The sequence below is a fragment of the Natrix helvetica genome, assembly GCF_964273705.1.
Source record: "Natrix helvetica genome assembly, chromosome: 2".
In the NCBI taxonomy this organism is placed as follows: Eukaryota; Metazoa; Chordata; class Lepidosauria; order Squamata; family Natricidae; genus Natrix; species Natrix helvetica.
Window position 1 is genome coordinate 75576666 of NC_138552.1, and position 14585 is coordinate 75591250.

At 41.7% G+C, this 14585-nt stretch overlaps 1 protein-coding gene across 2 annotated transcripts in view; it reads right to left on the reverse strand.

Annotated features, from left to right (window-relative positions):
- LOC309386661 (histone-arginine methyltransferase CARM1-like) overlaps positions 1-13292 on the reverse strand; it is a gene marked incomplete at its 3' end in the record, with an annotated part of 53410 nt that extends 40118 nt beyond the window's left edge. For both annotated transcript variants that reach the window (XM_081942307.1, XM_081942308.1), the window contains exon 1: positions 12840-13292. In XM_081942307.1, the coding sequence (XP_081798433.1) occupies positions 12840-13005 (166 nt within the window). In that variant the 5' untranslated portion in view covers positions 13006-13292. The remainder of the gene's footprint in view (positions 1-12839) is intronic.
- Between the last annotated feature and the right edge of the window lie 1293 nt (positions 13293-14585).

Consider the following 14585-nt stretch of genomic DNA (forward strand, 5'->3'; position numbering starts at 1 on the left):
GGAAAGAGACAAAAGCAACATCATGGAGACTCTGAAGAAAAAAAAAGATATTGCCAGGGCAACATTTGTTATTTTGTTGGGTGTAAGTGGGAAATGTGTTATGTGGCTCAAAAATGGATAGAATAGAAATTGGGGGCAAGGAGAACCTCTCTACTGACTAATTCTTGCTGCGAGAAACATCACAATTATAATGTTTTTATATTTTAAAATTAAGCCCTTATCAGATAAAATGATATTATCAAAAGAAACAAAGGAACTTTAGGACAAAAATACATCCTTGTCTTATGGGTGAATAAATAATCCATCTGACATGCGCTTCAAGGCAAAGACACTAGCATACTCTTTGACAGCAAACTGTCCCTTTTTCCATGTTCTGCTAGATTTTAAAACATACTTCTTCTTAAAACTGTCTTTAGACTTCTACCATCTTTAACAGGTTTTTGTTTACTATTGCTGCAAACAGTAGATACTAAAATTGCTGCTGACTGCTAATGCATAAGCAAGCATTCATGTATTTTGTAAATATATGGCAGGCTTCCTAAAGTGGATAACAATCATTATAAAAGTATGCACAGCTATACAAAAAGATATAAAGTGGATTTCCTCAAATATTTTCCAACAATTCAAACTGACTGCTTTTTTTCCAGTATAAAGTACAAAAATCTACCTGTAATCAAGCCCTAAATGCAAGAATCTTGAAGAACAAGTTGTGCATAACTTTCCTTTTACAGTTTAGTGGGATTTGAAATTAAAACTCACTTTTTTGGGGGAAACCTGCCAAAATGGTCAGATTTTTTTTTACTTGAAAAATATTTATTTATAACTTCTCCAGTTTTTTCATATGTATTTTCAAAATGAACAATTTTAGTAGAACGACAAAAGTCCTGTGGAATTTCATATTTTACATTGATACTACACAATCTTAGTCAAAAGAGTGAGATATTATACGCCACATAGAACAAATATTGCCTTAGCTGTTATTTTGATTTATATAGATTTATATAGATGTCAAATGCACCCAAGCTGTGAAGCCAAGTAATTCCAGTTTATTTCAGGCATAGCTAAAGCAAAAGTACTAGTTTAAGTCAAATGCAGATGTATACAAGGTTCTCTTATTTTACTCATTAAGGAAATTTAGAATAATTCTGTAATTATCTATATTAATCCAATATAATTAACTCATGTTATATCGAGTCTCAGGATAGCAAATACACAAGGTAACTGAGTATTCACTTTTGCAGATAAGACTGATCTTACTCTGGAAGAATGCCCCCTGAGAGTGTGGTGCATTTACCTTCACTGATTACTTTATTATCAGACTACCCAGATGGATAATAGGAGACCAATCTTTTAAATTTTACGACACAAAGCTTATTTTATTTACCTCATTTTAAAGATATATATGCTTCCTAAACCTTCCTAACACAGTATATGATAAATATTATTTGTAAATAGTTACAAAATCACAAAAATTGGTGGCGGCAATCCCTGCCACCTGGAACTGCCCCAAAAAAACATGATGCGTAGAGGCTGAAAATATGATGCACGGAGGCAGCAATGTGCCCTGGCGATCCCCACAGCCTTCAACCTGTCTGAAACAGAGCATTCCGAGTCTGAAAACGTGAGGCACAGAGGCCATAAACATGAGGCACAGAGACCAAAAAAGCGAGGCACAGAGGCGGCAATGGTCTGTGGCAATCCCTGCAACAGGTCTAAAATGCAATGCTCAGAGGCCAAAAATGGCCAAAGGGTGGGGCCAGCCTTCGGGGCTACAGTGTATAAGATGCACCCAAATTTTCACCCTCTTTTAGGGGTGTGTGTGTGCATCTTATACTCCGAAAAATATGGTACTTCTCTGAAGATAACAATAAGAAGTTCTGACATCACCACTCTATTTTACTTTTCAACTTCTTAGAAAGATTGCTATTTGTGAATTCAAACTCCCCCCCCCCCGCAAGATTTCCTTTAGGAAAGACATGGATTCCTGGAATATGGTCCACATTACCAATATAAGAGGGATATTAGGCACAGATGACTGCTCATTAGAGAAGAAATATGTCTGGCAAGACCTTTGTGATTGTTACTAAAATGGCTTTAAACCAGAAAGGGAGAGGGAGACAAAGAATAGTATAAAAACTGATGAGCTCCCCCCATTATCATGACTGCCCATGATAAGGAAGCTGCTGACAAAAAGACTACTGGAAAATTCTCAACATGCGGTGACAATGAAATTCATAATGAGCGAATACCAGAACGTCCTATCAATGTCTGTATACTAATCCACAGAATACGGGTAATGAATAAGAGAACTATAAAATCCTATTATTGAAAGGCAAATATGTCCTGATATGTACCCCAGAACCATGGTGGGTCAAATCATAATCAGAACATAGAACTTGAAGGTTCTTTCTTGTTAACAGACCAACAAAGGTCTATGGAGATTCTCAGTCATCCAGGTTATGGCTGTCCCAAAGGTGCTTTTTCAAGGGTCAACTGGACTTTCTGGTTTTTCTTTGAATATGTTTCTTCTCTCATCCAAGAAGCTTCTTCAGCTCTGACTAAAGAACCATCATCAGTGAGATGATGATGATTCCCTACCATCCAGCCAGAGCTGAAGAAACTTCTTGGATGAGAAATGAAACGTCGTCAAAGAAAACCAGAAAGTCCAGTTGCCTCCTGAAAATGCATCTTTGGGAAGACCATCAAAAATGAACGCAGCCCCTTATATTATTTATATAATATTTTATTTATTATATAAATAATTCATATGTCTATGGAGGAATTAATGTCTCTAAAGATGATGCTGTTGAAAGCATTACAATATAATGCTTTAAAAAAGTGAGAAACAATAGTAATATCTCTGTGGATATTTATTACACTACCAAACCCAGACGATGTAGTTTTAAAAAAATTCAAAAGATTATGTGTTCCTGGTAATAAGATACTTCAGTTGCTTTAATGTCTCCTAGAAAAGTCAGCTAATAGGGGCAGATTTTTTATCTTTCTGAAAACATTTCATTATTTAAACAATGAAAGAAGCCTGAAGAACAGGGAGACAGTGAGAGAGGTTATTTATCCTGGAGCATTACTGATGAACATAGATTGATTGATGTAGAATGCGATGTCACTTGAGGGAAAGTGATCCTCTCCTCCTCCCCAGGTGACTTTCGTGAGGTTAAATTTGGAGAGGCTAATCTATTGCTTTGACTACTCTGAGTACAAGATAGGGAAATAAGATGTAATAAAAAAGAGAAGAAAAACAAATGCACCCATTTAATACTATCATTTCTAGCTTTCTTAAATCAATAGGAGTTGGATTTCATTTAACAAAGAGACTAATTATTCATTCATTCCATCTGCTAAACATCCCAAAGTGAAGCATTTTCACAGACTATAAACTTTGGTGTAGAAGTCTGCTGCTAGCAGTGAGAACAAGGTAGTAATGCCTCCATGAAACATTAAAGATATTCAGCGCTTCAGGAGAATGCTTTATTAAATCAGCCTACTGTAAAGTATGCACTTCATCTATTTCTCCATGCTCATTGTGGTTGACTGCTAAAAGATCTCCGTCTGTAACTGCACGGCTCTCCGTGACAATCAGAGAAACATAATATTCTACAGACCCTGTAACAGATTTCTGCACATGTGTGTTTTGGAATTGTTTCCTGGGGAACAGTACAGCTCTTCAGTTAGAATATCAGAAATAGCAGACAATTTTCCCCTCCAGAAGACAGCTTGTCTTTTCCAGCAAGTCATCATCACAGCTCCAAGGATGTCCAAAGGATGTTTACATTCTGTAAAAGGGTATATTCCACACAGGGTAAATTGACTTGATTTACACCAAGATGAAAAGAATGGACACGACAACAAATATCCTACCATCTTTTACAACAAACAGGGACTCAACAGGAGACATGAGGAGGTTATTATTGGACTTTTGGAGCAGAATGATTTCTCAGAGTGAAAAGCTTTGAAAAACCAGTGGTGTGGATCGGAAGACTCCAATTTAGCCAGTGTTATGTCAGGCAATCAAGCCTCCGATTACTGGCTTTTGAGCCAATACCATGGTCGGCTACAAACCCAGTTTGTGGTCCCTTCATCTCCGCTGGCAAAATCCATTTATAACAACAGCAACAGCACAAAAACAGCAACAACACAAAAGCTATTATCTTGCTAGCAAACATTCCTTGTGACTATAGCCGTTTGATCTGAGCAGCAAATCTCATAATCTGAATGCTGAAATAGAAAAGTTGGTGGGGTGGGGGAGTTTCAGATGCAACACAGAAAAGATGTCAGAGGGAAAAGTCCCCAAAACTGACAACTTTAAGACTTGTGGACTTCAACTCCCAGAATTCTCCAGCCAGCATCTGGAGAATTCTGGGAGTTGAAATCCACAAGACTTAAAGTTGCCAAGTTTGAAGACCTCTGAACTAAACAAATAAAAATAGGTGCAACATATTTGCCCAAACAGGAACTCCTTCAATAGGGACCCCAAACGTATTTTGCAATACAGATATACAAAGAGTCCAAATTATACTTTAATCTCATTCTTCTGGCTTTTATGGGTCACAGAACTTTCTCAATCAGCATCTCCATTTTCTAACAAACATTTAAAAGTAAGTCTTCATTTGTTTTGTTCTTTTAAATCCCACAACCTCTATGGATTCAGGATAGAAGGCAGGGCTCAATATTTACTTTTGTGAAAAACATCACTGTCCTGAAGGGTTCCCCATGTTCTCTATTCACCGACACACAATAGCAGCAGTCTTTTTTCCAAAAGCTGTAGAAAATTTGGCATTAGTTTTCTAAGATACACAGAGATAACATCATTCTTCTCAGCATCTGTGAACTGCATACTTAGTGCACAGCAAACAGAAGATGGCCTATATCCCAGCTGCATTCAGTTTCATTATTTTCTAACAACATGGTTCAGTGGCTAATATACTGGATCTGTGCCCGGGACATTTTTTTCAGTAGTCAACTCAGGCAATTACTCAAGGATAGCTTTAGGCAAATCGGTAAGTAAAAGTAATAATGCTACAGGAACCTTGGGGGAAGAGAGGGCAACATGTTTTACATTTTCATACATTCATCCTAAGCCTTCACAGGATTTTGAGGCCAGGTTATTCACGGGCAGTGTATTTTTGTGGTATTTTTGTTGAAAAATTGAGGGTAGCTTATTTGTGGATGGGCTTATCTTCAAGTAAAAGGGACGGGGTGGCTCAGTGGCTAAGGCGCTGAGCTTGTTAATCAGAAAGGTAGGCGGTTCGAATCCCTAGCTTCATGTAACGGAGTGAGCTCCCGTTACTTGTCCCAGCTTCTGTCAACCTAGCAGCTCAAAAGCATGTAAAAATGCAAGTAGGAAAATAGGAACCACCTTTGGTGGGAAGGTAATAGCCTTCCGTGCGCCTTTGGCATTTAGTCATGCTGGCCACATGGCCACGGAGACCACGGAGTCCATGTTGGCTCTTCAGCTTTGAAACGGAGATGAGCCCCGCCCCCTAGAATTAGGAATGACCAGCACATATGTGCAAGGAGAACCTTTACCTTATCCTTAAGTACATGAATATGTTCGTCTATGTGTGTGGTGCCCATCTCTCCAGCGCTGATTAAGAGCTGCAGTAAAATATTGGGACATCATGTATGCAAGTATGGAGATTTTCTATAATATTGTCTGGCCAGGATATCTTTCAGCCATTTTCAGAAGTATTTTTCTATTCGTAAAACCAAAATTTTACTGGAACACCCTTTGGGCATATGACATATGAGAACTGGATATAGATCATGTTTCTTGTGTACTCTTTTGAAATTTTGTTTTATGGCATCCAGAGTCTGTATTTTGACCAGTACTTGCTATGTGCTCTTCAGGATTAATCCAAAATTGAGATTGTTACTGACTGAAAAAAGTCAGCTGGACTGACAGCTGGAAAAAGTCATTAGTCATTAGTTCCAGAGGTGAGAGCTAAAGGAGGAACAATTCCTGTAGGCCACATAAACTTGTCTGAAAAAATATATGCAGGTGGCTTAAGATTTATAAAATACGATCAACCAGTTCATCACTGCATCAATAAACAGTAGATGCTGCATCGGTGTTTTTATTTATTGCTATTCAAAGTATTATTCCAATATTTAATTTTATAACCCCATTGAAAATATTTATTGTGGAATTTAGACCCTGTTTATTCAACATGTAATTAGTACAAGCTGCTATCATTTGTAAACAGCTTTCCAAAGACCACATATCCACTTGGAATTAATGCTGGTAGTCTTTGATTTACAACCACAATTAAACCCAAAATTTATGTTGCTAAGGAGAGAGTTGTTAAGTGAGTTTTGTCCCATTTTACAACCTTTCTTGTCACAGGTGTTAAATGAATCATCACAGTTGTTAAGTTAGTAACACATTTGTAAAGTCAATCTGGCTTCCCCATTTTGCTTATCACATCCTTGGACACTGCAACCATCATAAATATGAGTCAGTTGCCAAGCATCTGAATTTTGATCATGTGAGCACGGGGCTGCTGCAATGGTCGTAAGTGTGAAAAGCAGACATGAGTCAGATTTTTCAGTGCCGTTGTAACTTTGAAAAGTCACTAAATGAATGGCTGTAAATTGAGAACTACCCGTAAAGGCACAGAATATACATCATTCTATACTGCTATTTCAGTAGGCAGTAGAACAATAATCTGATCACTGCATTTTTAAATATGACATGGGTATAACTTTGCATTATTTTTATGTTTTCAATATGTCAGAAGGATCTTCTTTGGGGATGAGATTCAGAGAGAGCAGATGTTTGTTTATGCTATTAAAGCCCCATAATTAATAATAATAAAAATACATAAAGACAAATTAAAATGGGTAACATTCCCCCATTTCCTTAAAAAAAAGTTTCAACTTCTATAAATATTTTTTAGCTCCAATGTGGTATTTATAGATTATTTTTTTAAAGAAAAGCTTTTGAAATGTTTGCATAACAGCAATCCATTCTATCTAACATGATTCTTATAGGGCAAGAAAATTGGAGAGGAAAACTGGACTGGCCATAAATTCACTTCTCCCTTAAAGTAAACCATTCAGGTTTTCCTGTACCATTCAGATGTAACTGCCTTCCTTCATTACCCAGCTTCATATTTTGCTGCTAACTTATTTTACTGAAGAGCAAAGGCAACAATAACATTAGAAAATCAATATAATTGTATCACTTGAGGATTTGAAATAAAATATACTGTACAGCAATACGGACATCTGGCTGACTGGAGGCATCTCTAATTTACTTCTGGATCAACAAAGGTAACAAGAAAGAAGATACAGTATTCTGATTTCAATTCAAACAGGTGTTTTGGAGTCCATACAGCACTTGTCATTTCCCACAATTGTGAGGCAGCTATAGATAGCATCTCAGGAACGGGCCCTGCTGCTTTAAAGAAGAGCAAATAGCTGCTACCTTTGGACTTACATGCTCCAAAGGCACCTCTTTGGATTTCAATTTGAAGCAGGTAACCCATAAACTGAACCTATAATTCAGTCCTTACAGATTTGTGTATTGCAATACAGGTAGTCCTCGACTTACAATAGTTTCTTTAGTGACTGTTCATAATTACATCATCATTGAAAAAAGCGACTTATGACTATTTTTCACTTATGACCGTTGCAGGATTTGTGTGGTCACATGATCAAAATATGCATCCTTGGCACCTGGTTCATATTTATGGCGGTTGCAGTGTCCCGGGGTCACGTTTTGAGACCTTCTGGCAAGCAAATTCAATGGGGAAGCCAGGTTCACTTAACAACAGTGTCACTAACTTAACAATTGCAGTGATTCACCTAGCAGCCATGGCAAGGAAAGTGGTGAAATGGGGCATAACTCACTAAACAACAGAAATGTTGGGATCAATTGTGCTGGTAGGTCGAGGACTACCTGTGCCTGAAGCCTTTTAAGAACACTCCTAGTGTTTACAGGAGGTGTATCCTCTCTGATTTCAGGGTCAGCCTAAGAAATTATGGGCACCGTAATTTGGTTACATGTTAGTTCACTTTATTGATTTGGTGTTCATAATGCTTGAGCTGACCCTAGAGGTAAATGGGCTATATACCTCTTGCAAACACTATGGAGAAAGCAATAAATCTAGGCTTCTCATCTGCTAATGTGAGAGCCCGATCTCATTTCTATTAACCTCCAGTCAATGGTAGACCACAGTGGGGGGAAACCACATACATCACAGAAAAAAATGAAGATTTTTTTACAAATTGCAGGAACAGCTTGCCTAGGGAATTGATTCAGCTATTGTCCCCTCAGGTAGCACATACTAAATAAAAAAATATAGCAACATGTGGGCCCTGTTTGAATTATTCGTATATTCTTCATATTATTTTCTGCTTCAGAGACAAATGGATATCCTCAACAGAGCCCGGAGAAGCATGGCCACCTCCAGATAGGCAGTTTTAACTTTCCTCCAGGTGGCACAAAGCCTGCAGCATAATTTGTCCTATTCCCTGTTATGCCTTAATCACAATGTGATCCTGTCCTCAATGTGGGGAAAGTTAAGGAAAGCAGTAGGTGGTTTCCGACTAGCAGGAAAAATATTGTGTGTGCTTGTTGTAATGCCTTGGGATGAACTGGACTGGGTAGGAGGTAATTTCCAAAAGAAAACTAAACCCAGAACTGTATTCTTAAGTATATTCATCTGCCTGAATCTGATTCACAAGAGTAGATGGAGACTTTTCACCTCTCCTGGTTTCCTGGAAAATCATCACTGACTTAGAGATCAAGACACTGCAGACCTTACCCAATCCACATATTATCTATGGATTCTCTTACATATAGTCCTCAACTTATGACCCCAATTGGTTAATGCACCTTAAAGTATGCAGTACAGTGAGGTTGATTTCCAATAGAGGGTTGAAACCAATAGAGGGTTCCGGATCCCGATGCAACCAGTACAGTTGCAACGGGGCCCGGTGTCCTCCACATGAACGTTCATGGCGCGAACGCACGCATGCGTCTTACCACCCAGTAACGCCTCCGCAAGCCTCCACGATGCTCCAGCTGCTCGGCGGAGTATCGCGCAGATGTTATACATGCCATGCACGTACGCGGAAGCACCAAAGGGTTTAAAGACAGGTAAGGAGCGCGGGCGGGGGGGCCCTCTGGAGCACTGTACCGGAATGGTACCCGGTGCTCCGGGCAGGCTCCGGTACGCCCATACCGGGGGCATACCGCCTGTAACCCACCACTGGAATAACACCACTGGAAAAGCAGCTGGTTATTCATGTCCAATGAGTTTTAATACAGTATGGCAGAAATGGATATAGTGACTCCTTGGTATCAATGTACAATGTATAGTCCTCAAAGTATGACCACAATAGAGTCCAAAATTTATGTTGTTAAGTGAGACATTTGTTAAGTGTTAAGCTAAGCCCCATTTTATGACCTTTCTTGCTACACTTATTGTGAGTCACTGCAGTTGATAAGTTAATAACCAGGTTATCAAGTGAATCTGGATTCCGCATTGACTTTGCTTGTCAGAAGATCACAAAAGGTGATGACATGACATTGCAATTGTCATAAATACCAATTGCCAAGCATTTGAATTTTGATCACGTGCTCATAGGGATGCTGCAAAGGTCATAACTGTGAAAAATGCTCATGTCACATGTTTCAGTGCCGTGGTAACTGTGAACGGTCACTAAATAAGCTGTTGTAAATTGAGGACTACTTATATTTATCCTCTCCCATCTTTGTTTCATGCTGATCCTTATGTCACTTTTTCCCACGCACACGCTCCGCTTTCGCCATGGTTCTTCCTTCTCACTTCTTCTTTCTCACACACTTTCACAGCTTTTCCATTTGCTCTCTCATGCTTTCTCCCTCTCTCTTGCTTGTCTCTATCTCTCTCTGTCCTTGTCAGGGGAAATTTCACCCTGAGCTAATGAGGTGTAGACCGTCGGCTTTCCTAAAAAGCATATCTTCAGAAAAAGCGAAAATAAGACCCGATAACATGTTCTAATTAAAAACAAAACTTTAATATGAAAATAAAAATAAACAAATCTATCTAATTGTTACATTTTGGCAAGAGCAATTGTCGCCCACCTTCTTGGCAGACGAACAGAAGATCAGAAGTCTCTGGAATGTGTGATGTATTAAGAAACGTGTTAAGAAGCATGCGCAGTAAATCATTGTCAGATAAGAAAAACTTCTCTACAGTATAACTCATAATAGAGGCTCAAGTAGACAAACAAAATAACGTAGTGACAGTCCTAAAACAGGTGACTGGGAACTATTAGCCAATGATAGATAGAGGATGACCCTGATTATTCAGTACCACTGCAGGCTACATATCAGCCAGAACATTTTTAAAGTATATGTCTAGCTGACTCATGTTAGACTGCTACATCTGTATCGATAAGAGTCTGGTTGGATTAATAGACCACTGAAGTCCTTTCCAGACCTACGATTCCATCAATATCTGGCACCTGATCATTCCTGCTTCCCAAGCGAAAATGGCCATGGAAGGAAGTTCCTAGGAACTGGAAGTAAAGGATCTGCTTGTAGCAGCCAAAAGCAGCAAATGAGAGTTGGATCGATTCTAGCTGTGGTCAACACTTCTATGGTAGCTGCTGAAGCACCACAAATTGTGTGTAATTGTGCAGTCTGTGTCAGCAGAAGATGGGAAACACTTTAACCCTGGATCAGATAACTACAAAGTTAGGTGGCCTCAGCTGTGGGTTTTGGATGAGAAGAAGGAACATCATGAGGACATGTCCTTAAAGAATAATTGGCATGGTTCGGGAATATGTGGGTGATCTCTCTGGCTAGTTGTTCTGTTTGCTTACTATTGGAATAGGCATAACCAAGGGTGGGTTCCAGCAGAGACTACTGCCAGTTCATTCAAGGCATGCATGCTTGATGCGCGTGCATGCGCAGTACTATTAAAATTGTTCTGCGCATGCGCAGAAGCAAAAAACAAGATGGTGGCACCTATGGCACTGCTGGAAGAGCCAGTTTGGGGCATGGGCAGGCTGCTGGTTCCAGCGACCCAGACCGCTAAGCTACTACCGGTTCAGCCAAAATGATCCGAACCAGTAGGAACCCACCCCTGGATATAACCAAATAGTTATGAGACATGACAATTAGATGCAAGTCTGACCTAAACAACTGCCATGCCTTTCATAAACCATTTTTACATTTCAAAACTTAATTAGGAGTTGGTGTCTAATCTGAACACAACTCAATGAAAGTTCAAACTCATCAGAGTTTAAGTCAGCAGCACAGTTTGCTTCCTAGAACTTTACATGTTAAGGTTCAACTCTCAAAAATCTGCAATACAAAGAAAAAATAAAACCTGCATACCTGCTATAGTTTTATTTTTTTCAGTTCATTTAAAAAGGATACACATCTAAGAGCTGAGAAGTTGCAACAATTCTATGGCAGCAGCCATGGGATTAAGAAGAGCTACAAAGTTCTCTTCCATATTGTATCTGTTTATTTATTAATCAAACTAGCATGCTGCCTAACTCCCATTGATGCTGCGTATCTCATAACAATCAAAGCAAGGCAATTACCACAGAACCAATTAACAGAGGGGAAAACAATATAAGAGATGAGAAGGACCACAGATTGGACAAAGCAAGTCAATAATACAATAGTAGAGTTGGAAGGGACCTTGGAGGTCTTCTAGTCCAACCCCCTGCCTAGGCAGGAAACCCTATACCGTCTCCTTTCATCCCATCCTCCTTTGTTTTGTGCTATACTATTTATTTTACTCCACAAAGTGGGGGAGGGAGAGAATAGTTGGGAAGTCCGAGTATACACAACACAACAAAGTTCTTAGGAAAATCCAGGCAACTTTTTACAAATCTAGAATAATAAAAATAAAATAAAAAATAAAAACTTTCAAGAATGTCCGCCCAACACTTCAGACACGAACCAAGGTGTCTCTCTGTCTACACATTCCCATGTGAAACAAACAAAAATACAAATGTCTACGGAGATTCTCAGCCATCCAAGTCATGGTTATCCAAAAGGTACTTTTTTTTTTCAAGAGGCAACTGGACTTCGTTTTTCTTTGAAGAGGTTTTGCTTCTCATCCCAGAAGCTCCTTCAGCTCTGGCTGGATGATGAGGAAACTTCATCCCAGAAGCGTCTTTGGATGAAGACACTTCCCCACCATCCATCCAGAGTGGAAGAAGCTTTTTGGATGAGAAGCGAAATGTCTTCAATGAAAAACCAAAAAAGTCCAAGTTGCCTCTTGGGGTCGGGAAGCACCTTTGGGGAAAATACAGACTCTTTACGGATGAGAGTGAGGGTTTCCCCACAGGGACCCTCGGACCGGTTTCCACCACGATCAGCCCACAGAGCTCTAAGGGTTACCCGAAAACCCCGCACACGCGAGTTCCCCGTCTTCACCTCCCCCAGATCGTTCTCGCCCGCATCCCCCCAACCGGCCAGACCCCCTTTTCCCCATCGCGCTCAAGCGAAAACAGCAGCAGCAGCAGCAGCAGCCGCAATCCCAAACCGGAGCCGGGCATAGCCGGGATAGAGAAGCCCCGGCTGGTGCTGCTTCTGCCGCTTAGCATTCTCCCGAGCTCCCCCCCCCCCGCCCCTCCGAGCCATTTTAGGATCCAAGCCTAAGAAAGGAGGAGAGGCTCCTCGGGACCAGCGAGGGAGTCAAGCGGCGGCTCCCCAAAAGGCTGCCGAGAGCGGGAAACTTTCCGCGGAGCTTCTTCTCCCTTCTCCTCTCGGGCCAAGGAAGCCCTCATCGGCACGCTCCGTCCCCGTCCCTCCCGCCCTTTCCCCGGCCGGCCACACCTGCCGGCACCGCTTGGCTCTACTTAACCGTCTGTCACGGCCACTTCGGCGCCTCCGTCGTCCCGCGCGCAGAGCTGCAGGCGGAGGGCTCCCTGGGCGGGCTGGGCGACCTGCAGCCCTTCCCGGAGCTGCTCCTCGTTGAGGCGAAGCAGCCGGACGCTGCACTGCAGAAGCTGGCCGGGCGGAGCAGCCATGGGTACCGCCTTGGGGAGCGGGCGGCGGGAGAGGCTAGCGGCCGCAAGCGGCGGACGACGGAGGCGGCTTCTGGTCGGGGCGCCTGGAGCCGCTTGCCTCGAGCGAGTCGGCCGAGGCTATAGGGCCGGCAAGGGAGGCGGGGAGCGGCGGGCTTTCCTGCCGAACGAGCTCCCCATCGGAAACGCCGCCGCCGCCTCGCCCGCTTCGGCATCTGCAGCGAGCCGGGCTCCCTCTCCCGTTTTCCTCCCGCTTCCCGCACTTCCTCTCTGGAAAAAAAAAATGTCCCTCCAACGATTTGCGCGCTCACAAGACGCCGAGGGGACGTTCCCGGCGAGCTGCGGTGCGGTCGCTTGGCGTTGGCAAGAGCGACGCCTGCCGGCTGCCTTTGGAACTGACGACGAGGGCTCTTAGGAGGGCCAATCACACCGCCGACACAACCTGCATAATGCACGCATCAGTCTGTCTTTATCTATCCGTCCATCCCTTATCTATATATCCATCCATCTATCCATCCATCCTCTATCTGTCTGTCTGTCTGTCTTCCATCTATGTATCTTCCATCTATCTCTATTTATCTATCCATCCACCCACCCACCCATCTATTTGCCTGCCCGCCCATCAGTCTGTCCTTTCGTCCATCCGTCTATCTGTCTAGCTATACTTACTTTTCTGGTTTCCACTAAGCTGGAGTAAACTATTAGTGCTGCTGGATTTTTTCCAACCTTCCACCTGCCCTCCAGGGCCTGATTAAAAACATTCCTACTGGCATGTTCTAGAATTTGGAGTGGTATCTTTTATTAAGAAAACCAGTTGGGCAAGACACCTAAAGGCACCAGGGCTGGGAACCAAGAGAATGCATAAGGCCAATCTGAGCCAGCAGAAAGGCAAGTGTGTCCTGGGAAGAAAGGAAGGTGTGTGCTGGTGCTGCAGGGGAGGGTATCACTGGGGAGCAGAGCTGCTCCTCCACACACACCCTCCTCAGCATGGGCTTTGCCCACGTGTCTGCTTGCACACATGTGTACAATCCCATCCCTCAGCCAGAGTTTGCCTGCACTGTGGACTGTTTTCAGTGGTTTGTAATAAGAGAAGCATTTGCTTAACCTGTACCAGATTAGATACAAATTTGACCTAAGGACACCGGGGTGTCCTTTCTGTACCTACCATAATCAATGCATCGGGTAGAAAAGAAATACTGTAATAAGCTACCTATTTTTGTCTGCTGTTTCAGTATGTGATGTAAACTGGCTTATCTGCTTCTGGAAAAAGAAAAAGGGATTAAAAGAGAGAAGAGAGTTGCTGAATAGGAGTCTATTCTCTTCTGGCTAAAAACAAAAGGAGAACAGAGAGAAAAGTGTTGGGACTTATATAGGAATATTTACAATAACAAAATAGCAGTTAGACAGGGCCTTGGAGGTCTTTTAGTCCAACTTTATGCTCGAACAGGATATTCTATACCATTCCAGACAAATGGCTGCTCAATTTCTTCTGAAAATCTTGTGATGGAGCAACTACAACTTCTGAAGGCACACAATTCCACGGATTAATTGTTCTGTCAGGAAATTTCTCTTTAATTTTAGGT